Genomic DNA, 20,753 nt, shown 5'->3' with positions numbered 1-20,753 from the left:
TACAGGAGGATGACTCACTCCTGCTCCACCCTGCCGTTAGTGTTGTCAAGAACATGGAGTAATGAGATCGCTATCATTACACTGCCACAGGAGATGGACTGGGACCAGCACTGTGAAAAACTTTGGGATCATTTCGTAAAGCAGAAAATGTGCCTAACTCACAACCTGCTGGTCCGTTACTTACAGTGTGCCCTGGAAATATCATGCATGTAAGCAGCAGGAAAGCCACACCAGACTGTTGACAGTGGCACTGTTGAGTATAGTCCCAACTAGAAACCCACCAGCTGTCATCAAAGGCAGGATGAATGCACAGGATACTCAAAAGCAATGAGAACACAGCAACATGGTAAATCTCATAAAAACATATTGTTGAAAGAAGTCAAACACATATCACATGAAGTTCAAAAACAGGCAGCACAAACTATTTTTAGGGACTGCTAAGTCACTTCAATTGTGTCAGACTCTTTGGGACCCACCAGGCTCCTCTGTCTATGGGATTCTCTGGGCAAAAACACTAGACTGTGTTGCCATGCCCTCCTCCAGGAGATCTTCCCGACCCAGGGATCGAACCCACATATGTTTCCTGTATTGGCAGGCAGGTTCTTTACCACGGAGCCATCAGGGAATACATGGTACAAAAATCAAAAGAATGATTAGTGAAGTGAAAGTCACTCAGTCGTGTCCGACTCTTGTGACCCCATGGACTGTAGCCCGCAAGGTTCCTCTGTCTATGGGATTCTCCAGGCAAGAATACTGAAGTGGGTTGCCATTTCCTTCTTCAGGGAATCTTCCACTGAAGTGGGTTGCCATTTCCTTCTTCAGGGAATCTTCCAGATCCAGGAATCGAACCCATGTCTTCTGCATTGTAGGCAGATTCTTTACCGACTGAGCTAGGAGGGAAGCCCTAGAGAAGAAGACAATGATTAGTCCTATACTTAGACTGCCTCTGAGAAAAAAGAGTAAGGAAAAGAGAGAAGAAAGAAAACCCAGAGAAGCAAAACCACCTCTACTCTTCTGGCTCTGTGGAAAGTAATGCTCCGTGGGGAATAATCAACCAAGAATAAAAGATAACTGAATAAAGACCAAGCATATTCATGACCACCAATGTGAATACAAAGAAAAACCTCTACTTACACAACAAGTCAGAAATTCTTATACTGGGTAGAAAAAAAATCCACTCATGTGCTACTTGAGACTCACCTAAAACAAAGTAATATGAAGCAGTTGAAAGTAAAAGATGGGCCGAAATACATTAAATATATGTAAGCAAAAATAGAAATGACAAGATTAATTTCTAAAGATGTAATCCAGGATAAAAGCTTTAAATAGAAAAAATAAAGTTATGGTGAAAAAAGATAAAAATTATAATGACTATGTGATAGCAAGGGATTCCCTAGTGGCTCAATAGTAAAGAATTCACCTGCAATGCAGGAGACATGAGTTTGGTCCCTGGGTCAGGAAGATCCCCTGGAGAAGGAAATGGCAACCCACTCCAGTATTCCTGCTAAGATAATTCCACAGACAGAGGAGCCTGGCAGGCTACAGTCCATGGGCCTGCAAGAGTCAGACGTGACTTAGAGACTAAACCGCCACCATCACCATGTAATATCATGACATCAAACACAAGTGATACATGAGAAACAGAAAAACCTCACTTGCAATGGGAGAGTCTTCTCCAGCTCTGCCTATCTTTGAGGGAGGGAATATCTATAAAAGTCAACCATAAACTAGACTACTAAGAAAATCACAGTTAACCTCCCTAAAAGCAGAACTATTCTGGGCCACAGCTTTAACCTTAATGCAATGAACAAGGATTTAATAACAACTAAGTGAGATTAAACAAATGATTTAAAAATCTTAAAAATAAAGTTGGTTAACTTATTTCAAGGAAATAAAAACATTATATCAACTATTTAGAAAATACTAGTAATTAGAGCAATGCATTGAAAAAACTTACTTGAACTTGGGTATGTTCAAGGCAAATCCATAACTTTAAATGTATTTACTACTGAGTAACAAACAAGGAAGGAAGTGGAGAACACCACTAGACCATTCAGGTATGACATAAATCAAATCCCTTGTGACTATATAGTGGAAGTGAGAAATAGCTTTAAGGGACTAGATCTGATAGATAGAGTGCCTGATGAACTATGGATGGAGGTACGTGACATTGTACAGGAGACAGGAATCAAGACCATCCCCAAGAAAAAGAAATGCAAAAAAGCAAAACGGCTGTCTGAGGAGGCCTTACAAATAGCTGTGAAAGGTAGGGAAGCGAAAAGCAGAGGAGAAAAAGAAAGATATACCGATTTGAATGCAGAGTTCCAAAGAACAGCAAGGAGAGATAAGAAAGCCTTGCTCAGTGATCAATGTAAAGAAATACAGGAAAATAATAGAATGGGAAAGACTAGAGATCTCTTCAAGAAAATTAGAGATACCAAGGGAACATTTCATGCAAATATGGACTCTATAAAGGACGGAAATGGTATGGACCTACGGGAAGCAGAAGATATTAAGAAGAGGTGGCAAGAATACACAGAAGAACTGTACAAAAAAGATCTTCATGATCCAGATAATCACCATGGTGTGATCACTCACCTAGAGCCAGACATCCTGGAATGCGAAGTCAAGTGGGCCTTACGAAGAATCACTACGAACAAAGCTAGTGGAGGTGATGGAATTCCAGTTGAGCTATTTCAAATCCTGAAAGATGATGCTGTGAAAGTACTGCACTCAATATGCCAGCAAATTTGGAAAACTCAGCAGTGGCCACAGGACTGGAAAAGGTCAGTTTTCATTCCAGTCCCTAAGAAAGGCAATGCCAAAAAATGCTCAAACTACCACACAATTGCACTCATCTTACACGCTAGTAAAGTAATGCTCAAAATTCTCCAAGCCAGGCTGCAGCAATACGTGAACCGTGAACTTCCAGATGTTCAAGCTGGTTTTAGAAAAGGCAGAGGAACCAGAGATCAAATTGCCAACATCCAATGGATCATTGAAAAAGCAAGAGAGTTCCAGAAGAACATCTATTTCTGCTTTATTGACTATGCCAAAGCCTTTGACTGTGTGAATCACAATACACTGTGGAAAATTCTTAAAGAGATGGGAATACCAGACCACCTGACCTGCCTCTTGAGAAACCTGTATGCAGGTCAGGAAGCAACAGTTAGAACTGGACATGGTAACAACAGACTGGTTCCAAATAGGAAAAGTAGTACATCAAGGCTGTATATTGTCACCCTGCTTATTTAACTTATATGCTGAGGACATCATGAGAAACGCTGGGCTGGAGGAAGCACAAGCTGGAATAAAGATTGCCAGAAGAAATATCAATAACCTCAGATGTGCAGATGATACCACCCTTATGGCAGAAAGTGAAGAAGAACTAAAGAGCCTCTTGATGAAAGTGAAAGAGGAGAGTGAAAAAGTTGACTTCAAACTCAACATTCAGGAAACTAAGATCATGGTATCTGGTCCCATCACATCATGGCAAATAGATGGGGAAACAGTGGAAACAGTGACAGACTTTATTTTCTTGGGCTCCAGAATCACTGGAGATGGTGACTGCAGCCATGAAATTAAAAGATGCTTGCTCCTGGGAAGAAAATTTATGACCAACCTAGACAGCATATTAAAAAGCAGAGACATTAGTTTGTCAACAAAGGTCCGTCTAGTCAAAGCTATGGTTTTTCCAGTAGTCGTGTATGGATGTGAGAGTTGGACCGTAAAAAAAGCTGAGCACTGAAGAATTGATGCTTTTGAACTGTGGTGTTGGAGAAGCCTTTGAGAGTCCCTTGGACTGCAAGGAGATCCAACCAGTCCATCCTAAAGGAAATCATTTCTGAATATTCATTGGAAGGACTGATGCTAAAGGTGAAACTCCAATACTTTGGCCACCTGATGCAAAGAGCTGACTCATTTGAAAAGACCCTGATGCCGGGAAAGACTGAAGGCATGGGAGAAGGGGACGACAGAGGATGAGATGGTTGGATGGCATTACTGACTCAATGGACATGAGTTTGAGTAAACTCCAGGAGTTGGTGATGGACAAGGAAGCCTAGTGTGCTGCAGTCCATGGGGTCGCAAAGAGTTGGACATGACTGAGCAACTGAACTGAACAAAGAATGAAAATAAATGAATTAAATGTTTGAAGCAAGAAATTGTAGAATGTACAAAATAACCCCTAGGAAAATTTATAAGAAACACATACAAAATATAAAATTATATTCTAATCAATTATTACAGCAGAGTTAGGACTGAACTCTATGATCTGGATCTCTGTAAAAACAAATATTAAATGCAATAACAGGTGTATTTTACACTGATAGTATATATTCCACCAAGATGGTATAGTAGGCATGAATCTTGTACTCCTAACAACACAGCTTTAAAAAATAAAGCTAGAATTGCAGAAGGAAATAGTCTTTGTTCCCAAATGTGGGTGTCCCTGTCTATACATATATTTTTATAGATGTCATCTTTTTCACATATAAATTCTTTATCAGGTAAAACTTTTTTAATGCATAATATGAAAAATAATAAAACAATCTCTAAGTTTCCCCTAAGTTGTAGAATTTTTTAGTATTATCAATACTCCCACTGATTATTTAAAAATAATAAATGTTCTTTACCTTCCAAAAAAGAAATAGTCTTAATTCTCAGAAATCAACAGATTTATAGATATAAACTATCTGAAGTGTTGAGAGGATTTGAATAACACAGTCAACAAACCTGATGCAATCACTTATAGCTAGAACTCTGTTTCAAAACACACACTTTTATTTCACACACACATGAAATATTCAATAAAAATTACCAAATACTAGGCACAAAGAAAACCTCAATAAATTCTCCTATCCCTCTCCCAAACTATCTGTCAGGAGATTAAACAACACACAGATAGAACTCTTGGGTTAAGTAAGAAATACAGTGTGAAATTAAAAAGTAATATAGAAATGAATGACAAAGAAACGAATGACAATGAGGTCAAATGAGGCCAAAGTGAGACTCACAGGAAATTTTATGGAATTAACTGAAAATATCAGAAACCAAAAATAATGAATGAATTAAGCATACTACTCAAGAAGTCAGAAAAAGAACAATAAAATAAAGCCCCCCAAGGGGGAACATTGGACTACTAAAGCTAAAAGAATTTTCATGAAATAAACAAAAAGAAGGGTATTTGATCACTAAAATCAAAAGGCAGTTTGTACCATTTAGGAGTTCCCAAGTAAAACGTTCACTTAAACAGGCTTGAAATTTCTGTCTCCTCGCTTCAGTGATGGCAACTTCATTGTGAGTCAGTCCCCTTATTGAAAAATGGTGGCCAGCATCCTTCTGCTTCATCATCCACATTAAGAGAGAGGATGTATTTCTCTCCTCTCAGGTCTCAGTTCAGTCACTCAGTCGTGTCTTTTTGTGACCCCATGGACTGCAGGATGCTGGGCCTCCCTGTCCATCACCAACTCATGGAGTTTACTCAAACTCATGTCCATTGAGTCTGTGATGCCATCCAACCATCTCATCCTCTGTCGTCCCCTTTTCCTCCCGCCTTCAATCTTTCCCAGCATCAGGGTCTTTTCAAATCAGTCAGTTCTTCACATCAGGTGGCCAAAGTATTGGGGTTTCAGCTTCAGCATCAGTCCTTTCAATGAATATTCAGAAGTGATTTCCTTTAGGATGGACTGGTTGGATCTCCTTGCAGTCCAAGGGACTCTCAAGAGTCTTCTCCAACACCACAGTTCGAAACCATCAATTCTTCTGCACTCAGCTTTCTTTACGGTCCAACTCTCACATCCATACATGACCACTGGAAAAACCATAGTTTTGACTAGATGGACCTTTGTTGGCAAAGACATGTCTCTGCTTTTTAATATGCTGTCTAAGTTGGTCATAACTTTTCTTCCCAGGAGCAAGTGTCTTTTAATTTCATGGCTGCAGTCACCATCTGCAGTGATTTTGGAGTCCAAAAAAATAAAGTCTGTCACTGTTTCCACTGTTTCCCCATCTATTTGCCATGAAGTAATGGGACCATACCTTATGCTAACTGGGATAACCCACCTGGGGTCAGGTGTCCGAGCACTGGCTATGCTAATTAGATCAAGCCAATGGGCCACCCAGCTTTGGAGCTGGGAGTGTGAGAGCTTCTCCCTGAAGATGATGAGCAACATGGCAGAGAGTGTGAGCTGCTGTCTGGATCTGTAGTAACATGAAGGAAGGATGGCTATCATAAAGCTAACCAGTAATACTACATCAGGTTTTGTGGGAAATACCTATGAAATAGATAAAAATTTGGTAAATCTAATTATTAAATTAAGAAAAGTGACAGAGTACACATGTAAGTAACAATTAAAAATAGGAAAGGAGCCATAGGTTCAAATTTTACTTATCAGTTTGAAATATTAAAATCTAAGCTAAATTGCTTTTTTCTTTTTTACTAAAATTAATGCAAAAAGAGGTGGGAAACCCAACTAAGCCAATAACTATGAAAGGTTTTTTTAAACACTCAAAGATCTACCCCATAAAAAAGGCATCAGGCCCAGTGAATTTTATGTTTACTATCTATCAAATGTAAGGAACAGATAATGCTGGTGTTATACAAACTGCTGTAGGGCACAGGAAAATACTAGAAAGCTCCTCAACATGTTTAAGAGGCCAGTATAGTAATGATACCAAGAGTGGAACAAAAAAGAAAACTGTAGGCCAGTCCAACACTGGAACAAAAATTCTAAACAAAATGGTAGAAAAATGAATCCAGAGAATATTATAAATTTACCTAAGCAATCTGGTGGAAATCTAGTAACGTATTTCATTATGTGAACGAATTTAATAAAAATTATATCTTAAAAGCTCACAACTGTGTCACCAGGGCCCAAAACAGTGCCTCGCACAGAGGCAAGTCCCAATAAGTATCTATGAAATGAATAGAAGAAGAATTCAGCACATATACTCCCACCATTATTGCTACTAATTCATATTGCACTAGAGTCTCCAGCAATGAGATAGCAAAAGAAATAAATGGCGTGAATTTCAAAACACACAAGAGGTAGCTGTGACCATTTTAATTTGATTACCCCAAAATAAGCCAAGAGAATCACTGAAAAACCACTGAATTAAATACACAGTTTTGCAAGATGACCAGGAATCAAGATCATTATGCTTTTACTCCATCAACAGCTTTAAAATACCTAATAAATGGAGTTTTATAAATGTAGTGGAAAAGATACCATTCCTAAAAAACATAATCAAAACTTGTAAACTACTCAGAAATAAACTCAGTTTTTTTCCAGACATCCATGAATAGAAGAGCTGAATGAATGGAAGCGTATACTACATTTCTGGCTAGGAACTCAATTCTGTAAAAATGACAATCTTCCTCAAGTTATTCTGTGTATTTAATTTTAATTCAAATACCAATAATATTTTTAATGAAAAATATTAAAGAAAAAAATTTAATGAAAACTGACAGATTATAAAGTTTATAAGAAAGGCAAACTTGGTAGATTAAGCTGTTTTTTTTAAAGAAGAGAGCTTTTGCTACCATTTAACTAAGCATAACATGAAGCTGGTTGAAACAGTACAGCATTAGCCCAGGGACAGACAGATTAGTGGGAAATAACAGAGATTTCAAAAAAATCTACCCACAAATATATTGGAATTTTGTTATTATAAATGTGGACATTCAATTCAGCAGGAAAAGGATGGACTCTACAGTAAATAGTGTGAGAGGCTGACCTCACACTATACATAAATTTCAAATGGATTACAGTTACACATGAAAAACAAATTTATCAAAATATTAAATATGTGAATACAGCTTTATAATCTGGAGGTGGAATAGGCCAAGTTAAGCAAGCGCCAAAATTCATAAAGAAAATAAAGACTGACTGACTTCATTCAATAATTTTTGAAGTCTTTACAGGAGGATTACCCTTCTATTCTACATATTTCTAAAAGATGAGTGGCAACAACTGGGGAAAATATTTGTAAAGTAATCGACAAAAACTTAATATTCAGGACTTTCCTGGTGGTACAGTAGATAAGAATCAGCCTGCCAAAGCAGGAGACACAGGTTCAGTCCCTGGTTTGGGAAGATTCCATATGCCACAGAGCAAGTATGCCTGAGCACACAACTACTGAAGCCCATGCGCCTAGCGCCTGCGCTCTTCACCAGGGAAGCCACTGCAAGAGAAGCCTGTGACCACAACCAAGAGTAGCCCCTGCTCATCTAAGCTAGAGAAAGCCTGTGCACAGCAATGAAGACCCAGCACAATCATAAATGATTTTTTAAAAAGCTAAATATTCAGAGTCGACTCACTGGAAAAGACCCTGATGCTGGGAAAGATTGAGGGCAAGAGGAGAAGGGGGTGACAGAGGATGAGACAGCTGGACCGCATCACCAACTCAATGGACATGAGTTGGAGCAAGCTCCATGAGATAGTGAAGAACAGGGAAGCCTGGCAGACTGCAGTCCATGAGGTAGCAAAGAGTCAGATATGACTTAGCAACTGAACAACAACAAAAAATATTTAGAAAAGAGAAAGACCTTCCATGAGAAAAAGATAAACAATTACTAAAATAGGCATATGAGCAAAGGTTTTATTAGGGGAAAGATACACCTTTTTTTCAATAAACACATGAAAAGGTATCCTTCCAATCAAGGAAATGCAAATTAAAACAGCAATGATATAACTTTCTACCACTGGATAGGCAAAATTTTTGAAGATTAATAATATCCATTTTTTAGTAAAAAAGAAGAAACATTCGTTCTTGTATACCATAGGTATAAATGTACACTGGCTCAGCTTTGGGAGGAGTAAATTATACCAATAGTGCTCATCCAAAGTTCCTACGTTTGCGTTTCCTTTGATGGGCCTCCCCCGAGTACACTCCTAGGAAGACGTTGCAGACATGCTGCAGTGTGTCCCCCAACTCCACCCCAAGTGTGCAGGAACGCATTCATGGCAACACTGCTGCAAGGCAGGCAAGTTCAGAAACTGCCTAAACCCTGGTGCTGGTTAAAGGACACACACACATTCACATGGTACACATGACATGATGTAAAATTATGAACAGCTCTAGGTATTGACATAGAAAGGTTTTCAAGGCATATAGTTTTTTTAATGTAGGTTATTAATAATATATATATGAGTCTAATTGCTTAAAAAATCATTGATATATTTAAGGATGCTAACAATGACTACTTTTGAGGAGGGGAGCAGCATTACTGGTGGGGGGTTAATGAGCAAGGGGGAATCTTTATGTGTATTTCTAAATTTTTTTGGTAAATCACAACAAAAATCCAAATATTGCCTTTAATTATTTTTAATTTTTAAAAAATATAGGATCAGGACTTTTGTAATCATTTTTTTATATGCTAGTTATAAAAAAAAGAAAGCTGATTTTGGAGCACGATAGGTCCTTCCTACTGCCACCTGTAGTGCGTGTCTCAGCTGTTCCCCTCACGCCCACTTTCCAGTTGAGAAAACTGATGCCTCAGGCCCAAGCCCTTTCCCAAAGCCGCAGCACAAGTGGCTTAGCAAAAACAACAGTCTCCACTCTGGGAAGCCTCCTGAGAGTTAATTCCAGGAGGCCCTGCCCACCCACCAATCCCCAATCCCCAGGGCCACCCAGAAAAGAGAACAGAGTCAGTTTACGTTTTCACAAATTTAATCCCCGCTATCCTGATCCCCAATTCCAGAGCGCTTCTAGGCCACACTTCCTTTCTCCTGGTCACTCAAGGCTTAGTCATCCACCACTTCCCTCCCCACTAGGAGGCCAAAACTGGACTCAGTCCCAGGGGCCACTTTTTCCCCATCTTGACTCTTGTTGAATACAGACCCATGACCTTGATCTAATCTTGATCTGGCCTCATTCAGCAAAGGCAAAGCATGGAGAAGGGAGAGCGAAGATCAGGGGCCCATCTGGGGCTGCAGCAGCCAGAACAGGAGTAGGAGCCAGGCAGAAGTGCAGGGAACTGAGAGAATCCCATTGCTTATTTGCTTCTTGATCCATCTGCTGTATTTGGTGATACGGGTATACACGCCCGGATTACGTACTTTGGCGCAGGCCTTTTCCCAGGACAACACCCCAGCAAGAATCCATCTGCCCTCGACTTCACAAGCCAATGGACCCCCAGAATCCCCCTAGGCAAAGAGAAAGGAGTGATGGAGGCTCCCGGCCCAGCTGGGGCCCAAGAGACTGGGGGACCCAGAATGCCCACCCTCTGAGTTCTGCTTGGAAGCTTGTTTCAATCCTGCACTCCTCAGTTGAGGACCCCATCCCAGAATATCAGGCAAAAATCAAAGTCACGGGGAAGGAAGATGGGAGAAGGGCTCTGCCTGATGATGATGACAAAGAGGGAGGCCAAGCAAACCCCTCCCTGGGGAACTGCCCCCCTATCTGGAGTCATCCCAACCGAAGGAGAGCTGCCAGAACCTCCCAGAAACTCACAGAGCACAAGTCTTCTCTGTAATTGGTGGCACAAATCATATCCCCCAGCACAAGGGGGACAACGCGGGGGATGTGGGACTTCTTGCGGTAAATCTGGTCACACTTCTTGTTGTCCATGATAAACACCTCGGCCTCCTGCAGCTCTGGGGCCAGCGTGGAGTTGGCTGTGGAGGAGTCCAGTGTGGTGAGAACTGACTCCTCACTCCACTCAACCCTGCCTCTCCCCAGGGTTTGTCCCTCCAGCATCAAGACTTGGCCACAGCCCTTCACGTCAACAGGCCCTCCTTCACTTGTCCCTTCCCCTGCGGTGTGGGCCATGTCTGACAAGCACCTAACTCTCTAAGGCTCTACTCCAAAACCCTTTTCTCTGGGAATCTTTTGCTTTTGAACCAAGCAGGATACAATACAAGTTTCAGTGCAACTACTCTGAAATTGAGACCCCTACACCATGCTGCTTCTCTCCAGCCTCTGAGCTTTGTACTGGCTGTGCCCTCTGCCACCTGATTGACACTCACTCCTCCTTCTGGCACCTCAGGCAGACCCTCTGCCCAGAGCTCATCCCAGACTCCTCCTCACTTACTCTCATGATCACCTGATAAAGTCTCTGCCTCTTTCCTTGAGTCTGTGCCCCTACCCACACTCCAGTTATGAGTTCCCAAGAGGCAGGACATACATCCTCAGTGCCAAGGGTCTGGCATGTGGCAGATGCCTGAACATTGACATTTGTCAGGTAAACGAATAAGTGAATGAATTTATGAATCCCTAACTCTAAGCTTCTGAAAGAAGCAAATGATCAGGCTTTCCTAGGTCTAAATGAAGGGCCCACAGCAAGTGCAATGGTGTCAACCATGGCAACAGTTCTCATGTGAGGAGCAATCCTAACACATCCAAAGAACCAGGGGTCATAGGTAACAGCTTCGTGAGAAGCACCATGAAGGGGCTCAGCAGGCAAGACCCGAACAGAATGGAGTGTACCCTCTGGGGTGCCATACCTCACCCCCAACCCCTTCCTCCTTACCTGAGAAGCGCTGTTTAACCTGGCCCCAGCCAGTTACCCAGCACTGTGTCCCAACCTTCAGGCTGTAATTGGGCTCTGGAAGGCAGATGGGCTGCACATACTTGCTGATGATGACAGGATTGTAAAGTTGGAGAAGGGCCACATCACCCATGATGAAGGTCCGGCCCCAGTACTTGGGGTGCATAATGATGTCCCTCACAGGGATCAAGAGGGTTCTTGTGGAGTTCGGGGGCTTCAGCTTGGAGGTGCCAAGAATCACTGAATACTCTTTTGTGCTACAGGAGACACAGAGCCCCATCTGGTGGATCTCAGGTTCTCAAGCAACACTATGCTCCTACCTCCACCAAGGATGCCCCCATTAGTAGAAGTCCTGCCTGAGTGACTCTCTCCTATTGTGGAAATCCCTTCCTGCTCCCTCAACCTCCTATATCCCCACACTATTTCACAGAGGAAACAAGGAGTCTAGGCTGGGTCCTTTACAGTCTTGGGTCTCCAGAGGCCATACTCACCCTTGGATGCAGTGGGCAGCAGTCACCACCCACTTGAGGTCAATGAGGGCCCCTCCACACACGTGCTCATTTCCCACTCGGAGGCTCACTTCCCAGGGCCAATGGCGAGACAGGTCCAAATTCTTCGGCCACCAAGGTTGGCCACAAGCTTCAGGAACAGTGTGCCAGGGAGATACAGTGGCCACACAGAGGAGGCTAAGGATGACTAAGACCAAGATGCCCCCAGGGGAACTTGCACAAGGCTGTAAACTCGGGGACTTGCTTCCATTTCAAAGAAGGGGAAACTAAGCGTGAGAGAAGAGCAGCGGCCTGCCCGAAGGCACTGAGCTGGACAGAAGATGACAATAACAGAGATAAAAAGCATCAAGACAGAGACGTGACAGGAGGAGAGGGATACTGAGACACACAGGGAGCGAAAAGCACAGAACTTCAAAACTAGGGAGAAGCATAGAAGGAGCCCCAAGACAGGAAATGTATTTTCTTATGTTCTCAGGCCATGTTCCTAAAAGGTTTTCTGCATCTCTTAAATGCAAAAGGCCTCTGTCCCCATACTACTCAGAGTCAAGAAAATCTCCAGACTTCTATGTCAGAAATCTTTACACAGACGATTCAAGAAAAAGCCCCAGCATGGAGCCAACAGAGGCCTCCCACTCACAGCTTACACACTGTTAGTTTGCAAGTAGTTTCAACAATCAAGTTGTATGACTGTATGAATGTGAAGATACATGCAGAATTGTAAATAAAATATTAGCCGATATTATATTTTTTAAAATAATGAACCATGATCGTGTAGAGATTGTCCCAGGGCACAAGGGTAGTCCACAGGGGAAGCACTCTTGGGGTATTCTCCACATACATAGTTCTTTTTCTCTAAGGAAAATTCATGCGCTTTTCTTAACAGATATAGAAAAGGGCATTTCAAAAATTCAACACAGCTTTATGACCAAAAACAAAACAAACTCTTACTTTAGCAGTAAGAAAATCTACAGGAAACATTATACAACATTAAAGAACAAACCAAATAAATTATACTTTCAGAAGCCAGGAGTAATGATACTTTGTGGGAGGAGGGCAAAGGAAGTAACTGGGACGACAGAAGGGAGCTTCTGGGTGCTGGTACCACTCTACTTTCTGACTGGGTGGAGACTTCACAGATGCATTCACTGTGTGCTAATTTCATGAGCTGGGCACAAGATTTGTGCACTTTTTGCAGGCGTGTATATAATACTTCAATAGCTGATTTGTAAAATCAGTAACATTTCTCTACCCCAACCGACCTGAATATAGCACAACTATATTCAAAAGAAGATACATTTTATAGCTAAAAATTATAAAATACCCTGGAATTCAAGTATTCAACACTAAGCAAGATGTCTGTGGTAATATATTTCAAACTCTAATAAAGGACACTGAAAATGACTGGAATAAATGGAGAAAGACCCATTGTTTTAAAATAGAATAAATATTTCAGATGCAATTCTTCCCAAAATTAATCTGTAAAGTCACTTTCCCATGTCAAATTTTTAAGAAATTTGATAAACTTCCTTTAAAATTGAAATAGAAAAACAAAGGTCCATAAAGTAGAGCAAAGAAGGGATACTTGTCCTAGCAGATACTAAGGCGCACAACAAAGCCATAGTAACGAAAACTGGTACTGCCAAGCACAGACCAGAGGACCCCAAAAAGGAACAGAGAACTTGAAATTGTTCCTCAGAATACAGGAACTTAATGTAAATAAAGGAGCTACCACAATCTGAGTAAATGATGGACTGTTGAGCAGATGGTTAAGGAAAACTGGCTCATTATAAAATAAGTAAGAAAAACAAAACTCAGTTCTTCTCTAGTAGTACTTGAAGACCTTGAAGGTAAAACTGTAAAGTTAACAGCCAAACATGTGACATGGGATGGAAAAGGACTCTTTAAACAAACCACAACCCATAAAGGCATTAAACTGATTAACATGAGTACATAAAAATCAAGGATTTTTGACCCCAGGAACAAGGTTAACAGACAGATGACAGATTAGCCGGTCATATCTGCAATGTCTAAAATCAATGCTTTTGTTAGGAATATACAAGGAACTCCAGGAAATCAAGAAAAAAGAACAACAGACTATGTACAAAGTGATAAGGACAATCAATTTATCAGAAGAGGAAATTCAAGAGGCCAGAAGCACAATGAGACATGCTCATTAGTAATGAGAAAAATCTCAATTAAACTAAAGAGTCAGTTTTTTAATCTGTTAGATAGGCAAAAGCTGGATAAAGCCAAGGGGTGGGAGGTCTGTAACAATATATACACCTTCACAAATTGCTGGTAGGAATGCAGAGGGCTGACTCAATTAGAATATGGACAGTAGATAAAAATATGGTATCAATGTACATTTTTGAAATTCATAGGTTGTACTGTGATTACCTAAGAGAATATCCTTAGAAAATACACATCAGAGTATTCAGGGATAAAGAGTTGCATGCTACTCTCAACTGATTCTGAAAAAAATTATGTATATGTGTGTGTTCCTTGTACTATTTTCAGTCTTTTGTATGTTTAAAATTATTTCCAAGGAAAATATTTTTTAAATGGAGCTAAATGAAAAGAGGAGGAAACAGAAAGAGATCTAGAGCACATACTGTTTATGTAAGTTAAAAATACATGCACACAAAACCACAATATGTAATTATACCAAAACACAGATATGCATTGAACATACAAGAAAGGTTGGGAGGACAGTGAAGAGAAGGAATAGGGGTAGGGCAAAGATATAAGAAAAAATAACTAACCAAACAATCCACAATAAATCGGGGTGCACCTGTTAGAATGGAAACCTATGAACAAACAGGAGCAACACAACCCTCCACCCTTAAAAGTCTAAGGAAAAAGACAGGAAGAACCCAGAAGAGCCAGGCTCTGCAGACACTTCCATAAGGCCCAAGAGGCTCCATTTGCAAATGAACAGTTCAGAGCTCAAAAGGTTTCTTCCTGGGCATGTTCCCTGATGGGATACAGCCTGGGTTGAACTTGAAGAGGCTCTGCATTCTCACAGGAGGCCAAGATACGCTTTCACTGTGCACTGTTGAGTCTGTACTTCCTGGCAGGCACAGGCTGTTCTTTAGAAAGCAGGCCATTTACACTGAATTTCTGCTTGCTATAGACCCAGAAACACTATCTCTGTGACCCTCTTCAGAATATACCCTCCCAGGATCCAAGGTTTTCTTGAGGCAGGGTCTTACCCTACCTACCTGGTTTGGTGCTGTCTCCTTTGTAACCTGGAGGAGAAATGGGGAACAGAGATGAAATAAGAGGTTGTAACAGGATGACAATGAAGAAGTACATTTTTCATTAGTTCATTCAATCCTTCACCAATTATTTCCTCATCTCCCACTCTGTTCCCAGCCCTGGAGCCCAAGGCCAAGGAGCTGGGGGTTCTATCAAGGGACAGAGGTGTATCGACAGACACATCCTGTATGTGCTCTTGAGGAGCAGGTTGTCCAGCAGAGAAGTCACAAGTAAACACACAGTCACTCATGTGAGATCAATGTGGGGACAAGGCTCCAGGTGTCAGGTAAGCCCAGAAGAAGACAGAGAGGATTCTGGAAAGAGGGGTTATTGTGCCAGATCTTAAAGATGAGAGAGTAAAACAGAAATGAAAAGTGACAATGACATTCTTTATGAAAGAAACATCATGGTGTAAGCTAGAGACTCTAGAGGATAAAGGACAAAGCCTGTGATGGCAAGAAATGACACCAGGGAAGACAGTCAGGAGTCAATCAGAAGTGCCTTCCTAAGTCAGGCCAAGAAGCCTGGGTGAGACTCTGGGAGGAGGGAGGCCAGTGGAGGTGTGACATGGTCAGGCTTGTATTGTGAAGGCAGTATGCAGATTAGATAGGAAGGTGAAAAGGATGAACGCAGTAAGATTTCACCAAAGACTTGGCAGAAGCCAGGCTATAAATGAGGAGGGCTGAACGAAGTGGCAGTGGCAAAAGACTTGATGAGCTGGATGTGGGACTAAGGAAGATAGCTGAGTCTAGGGAAAACTCCCCAATTTCTGATTTTAGAGAAAAATGACTACTATCCACTGAGTAAGAGGACAGAATAAGAGAACCTAGTTTATCGGAAGAAAAGGATCTCAACTTTGGAACCCAAGGAGCTGCGATGGCTCTAGGTCATTCAAGAACAGATGCCCAGTATGTTGCTGTGCATCCAGGCATATTGTTTCGTGAGGGAGCATCACATAAATGGCAGCTGCAGCTCAATACCCAGGGCAAATGAGTTCACTCAGGGAGCAGTGAAGAGGGAACTCAGACAAGACTTCTGGGAACACCAATTAGTCAGGGATGACCGAACATGGGGGGCCTGGGAGGAACACAGAAGAGCATGGGAGTCACTCTGAGGTAGAGGAGAATCAGGAGGCACGGCCTGAGAGAAGCGGACGGATTAGAGAATATCAAAGAGGGAGGAGTGGAAAGGTCAGGGATGACAGGGCAAAGACATGCCAGGAACGCGCTAAGGATTAAGTGAGAAATGAGGAAGCACCGAAGGAAAGATGAAGTGAAAACTTACTGCGAGAAATCTGGCAGTGAGGGGATGACACGGTAAATAGAAAGGGAGAGGATACAGATCTACGAGAGCAGACGGAGGGCCCAGAGTCCAGAGCACGGGTGAGCAGGCTGACCTTGAACAGGAGGCCTGGCTCTGATTCCTAAAGAAAGGGTAACAGTCAGGTTTGGAGGGGCCGCAGGGGCTGAGGGAGTCAAGGGAGACAGCACCTGAGGGCCTGAGTTTCCTGAGGGAAGGAAGCCACTGCTAGTAAGGCACTCTCCGAAGAACAGAGGCTCTGAGAAGAAAGTGAAGTTGACCACACTGGTTTAAGTGTGGGGAGACCATGGGCTTATCCCCCACAGCAGGGGGGACTACCCTCGCACCACAAGGCCTCAGGAGGCTGTAGGGCTGGCGGGCCTAAGGGTAGCCGCAGAGAGGGCGGGAGTTTGCGAGCCCTGGAACAAGGGAACCGCCCTGAGACAGGCCCGAAGGCTCCGTAGACAAGGGGCTCCGGGCTGGCGGGCGGCGCAGGGCCCATCCCGGCCTCTCCCGCGGGTTGGAGGGCAGCGTCGGGGGAGGACGACCCGGAGCGGGAGCGGCGCGGAACAGACACCGCCCTCACCCGAGTTCAGCAGCAGCAGTACCAGCAGCAGGAAGCTGCGGCTCAGGCCTAACGGCCTCGAGGCTGCAAGCCCTGCGCTAAGGCGGGACAGCGAGGCGGCCATAGGCCCCTGAGGCGGCCTCTAGCGGCAGCAGCGGCGGCCCTCGTGAACCCCGGACGCCGCGACGACTCCACCAGCACTTGACGCACATGACGGAGCTTCAGACACGTGACGGCCCGTCCAGCACGTGATGACGTCGATGACGCGCGATGGTGCACCTGGAATCATGAACGCTTAGCAACACGTAGGCCCACCTCCTGCAGGCTCCGTGAAGATGCCTCTCGTTGCCTCTTCAATGGCCGGTGCCATGGAAGTACACCCAAGTGCCTTAAGTTGGTGACTGTACCCCCAGACCTGGCCAGTGAAGGCACATACAAATCCTCAGACTGGTGTTGGCGACATGTCGTCCAGCCTCTGATCACAACCTTGTGTCCCTTGCATTGAAGAGTTTCTCAGTTTATGTTGTTTTGAGACTCTGGAAAGATGTAGAAAGTACCAGAAAAGAACACTAAGGCTAGGGAATCAGGCAAGATGTCCTTATAAAAGTGACATTTAAGCTGGACCTAAGACTTGAACAAGAGATCTTGGGGGAGACCTCAGAAAGGCGTTTATACACTTTCACAAACCACCAGTGGGATGGCAGAAACAAAGAAATGGTGGCAGATATGAAACCTTGGGCTTTCACAGGATGATTTGTAGAAGAATGCTGTTTGGGGATCTGTTTGGTGTATCCCGGATTGGGAGATGACAACCAAGATTCCTGCTGCTTCTGTCAAGTGTGGGGGACCCAACTCTGGGAACCACATTCTGCACCCTAGCATCTGCAGTGGTCCAGAATATGAGTTCCACTAATAGGAGGTGAGGGGAGGTGACGTGTGCCACTTCGATGCAAAGGCAGTAAAGAGAAGATTGACTTCTCTACTGTGTTGATGCAGAGCAATGGCTCTCAAAGTGTGGTCCACAGAGCAGCAGGAGCAGCACCTGGGAACTTGAGATGTACATTCTTAAGACCCACCCAAACCTACAGGATGTAAAACTCTGGGAGCGGAATCAGTTATCTGTAGTTTAACAAGCCCTCCAGGGAATTCTGAGGTAGGTAAGCATGAACCACAAGGCTGAGAGGAATCATAATATAGAGAAAAGCCACCTGCTGACCAAGAACACCTGATTGGGATGATATAGGAACAAGAAGTTGAATTTATTTTGTTAACCCGTGAATATTCAGTGACTTCTTTTTTTTAATTTTATTGAGGTATAGTTGATTTACGTTACATTAATTTCTGCTGTACAGCAAAATTATTTATTTATATAGATACATAGATTATATGGGGTGTCCCAGGTGGCTCAGTGGGTTAAGAATCCACCTGTAATGCAGGAGATACAGAAACATGGGTTCAATCCCTGGGTCAGGAAGATCCCCTGGAGGACATGGCAACCCACTCCAATACTCTTCCCTGGAGAATCCCATGGACAAAGGAGCCTGGTGGGCTACAGTCCATGGGGTTGCAGAGTCAGACATGACTCAAATGACAGAGTACAGAGATTATATAGATGCATTCTTTTTCATTTTTTTTCCACTATGGCTTATCATAGGACATTAAATATATTTCCTGTGCTATACAGTGGGATTCCCTGATAGCTCAGTTGGTAAAAAATCTGCCTGCAATGCAGGAGATCCTGCTTTGATTCCTCATTGGGAAGATCTGCTGGAGAAGGAATAGGCTACCCACTCAAGTATTCTTGGGCTTCCTTGGTGGCTCAGCTGGTAAAAAAAAATCTGCATGTTTATCCATTCTATATATAATTGTTTGCATCTGCCAATCCCAAACTCCTGATCTATCCCTCCCTCACCCTCTCCTTGGCAACCACAAGTCTGTTCTCTGTGTCTGTTAGCCTGTTTCTGATACATAGATATATTCATTTGTGTCATATTTTAGATTCCACATATAAGTGATATCATATGGTATTTGTCTTCTTCTGACTTAACTTCACTTAATATGAGGTCCATCTAGGATGCTGCAAATGGCATTATTTTGTTCTTTTTCATGGCTGAGTATAATCCGTCGTATATATGTGCCGTATCATCTTTATCCACTCAACTGTTGATGTACATTTAGGTTGTTTCCATGTCTTGGCTATTGTAAATAGTGCTGCTATGAACACAGGGGTGTGCATATCTTTTTATAGTTTCATCCATGTATATGCCCAGAAGTGGGACTACTGAATCATTATGGCAACCCTATTTTTAGGTTTTTGGGGACCCTCCGTATTGTTTTCCATAGAGGCTGCATCAAGTTATATTCCCACCAACAGTGTAGGAGGGTTCCCTTTTCTCCACATCCTCTCCAGCATGTGTGTATTTTTTTATATAATGGCCATTCTCACTGGTGTGACGTGATACCTCACTGTAGTTTTGATTTGTGTTTTTCTACTAATTAAAAATGCTGACGTTCAGCATCTTTTCTTGTGCCTATTGGCCATCAGTATGTCTTCTTTGGAGAAATGTCCATGTAGGTCTTCTGCACATTTTTTGATTGGGTTGTTTTCTCTGTTGAGTTATATGAGCTGTTTATGTATTTTGGAAATTAAGCCCTTGTCAGTCATATCATTTGCAAATATATTCTCCCAGTCAGTAGGCTGTCTTTCATTTTGTTTATGGTTTCCTTTGCTGTGCAAAAGCTTGTAAGTTTCCTTAGGTCCCATTTGTTTATTTTTGCTTTTATTTTTATCGCCTTGGGAGAATGATCAAAGAAAACATTGGTATGATGTAGCTCAGTGAGTTCTGCCTGTGTTCTCTTGTAGGAGTTTTATGGTGTTATGTCTTATATTCAGGTCTCTAAGCCATTTTACGTTTGTGTACAGTGTGAGGCTGTGTTTTAACTTCACTTGATTTACATCAGTTCAGTTGCTCAGTCGTGTCTGACTCTTCGTGACCCCATGGACTGCAGCACGCCAGGCCTCCCTGTCCATCACCAACTCCCGGAGTTTACTCAAATTCATGTCTATTGAGTAAGTAATGCCATCCAATCATCTCATCCTCTGTCGTCCCCTTCTTGTCCCACATTTAATCTTTCCCAGCATCAGCATATTTTCAAATAAGTCAGTTCTTCACATCAGGTTGCCAAAGTATTGGAGTTTCAGCTTCAGCATCAGTCCTTCCAATGAATATTCAGGACTGATTTTCTTTAGGATGGACTGGTTGGATCTCCTTACTGTCCAAGGGACTCCCAAGAGTCTTCTCCAACACCACAGTTCAAAAGCATCAGTTCTTTGGCTCTCAGTTTTCTTTATAGTCCAACTCTCACATCCATACATGACCACTGGACAAACCATAGCTTTGACTAGATGGACCTTTATTGGCAAAGTACTGTCTCTGCTTTTTAATATCCTGTCTAGGTTGGTCATAACTTTCTTCCAAGGAGCAAGCATCTTTTAATTTCATGGCCACAGTAACCGTCTGCAGTGGTTATTTATATTTATATTTGGAGCCCCCAAAATAAAGTCCATCACTGTTTCCACTGTTTCTCCATCTATTTGCCATGAAGTGATGCTGCGAAAGTGCTGCACTCA

General features: G+C 42.5%; 1 protein-coding gene across 1 annotated transcript; it reads right to left on the bottom strand.

Annotated features, from left to right (window-relative positions):
- Positions 1 to 9,914: 9,914 nt before the first annotated feature.
- On the bottom strand, positions 9,915 to 17,246 carry PRSS45 (Putative serine protease 45). Its single transcript, XM_005900902.2, has 6 exons — positions 17,144 to 17,246; positions 15,222 to 15,248; positions 11,983 to 12,130; positions 11,474 to 11,748; positions 10,456 to 10,619; positions 9,915 to 10,148 (listed from the first exon to the last, which is right to left on the bottom strand). Exons 1-6 carry the CDS (start codon positions 17,244 to 17,246, stop codon positions 9,915 to 9,917), a joined length of 951 nt encoding a protein of 316 aa, XP_005900964.1.
- Positions 17,247 to 20,753: the final 3,507 nt, after the last annotated feature.

This window comes from Bos mutus, chromosome 22 (genome assembly GCF_027580195.1).
Source record: "Bos mutus isolate GX-2022 chromosome 22, NWIPB_WYAK_1.1, whole genome shotgun sequence".
In the NCBI taxonomy this organism is placed as follows: domain Eukaryota; kingdom Metazoa; phylum Chordata; class Mammalia; order Artiodactyla; family Bovidae; genus Bos; species Bos mutus.
This window is presented reverse-complemented; position numbering and strand designations above follow the sequence as displayed.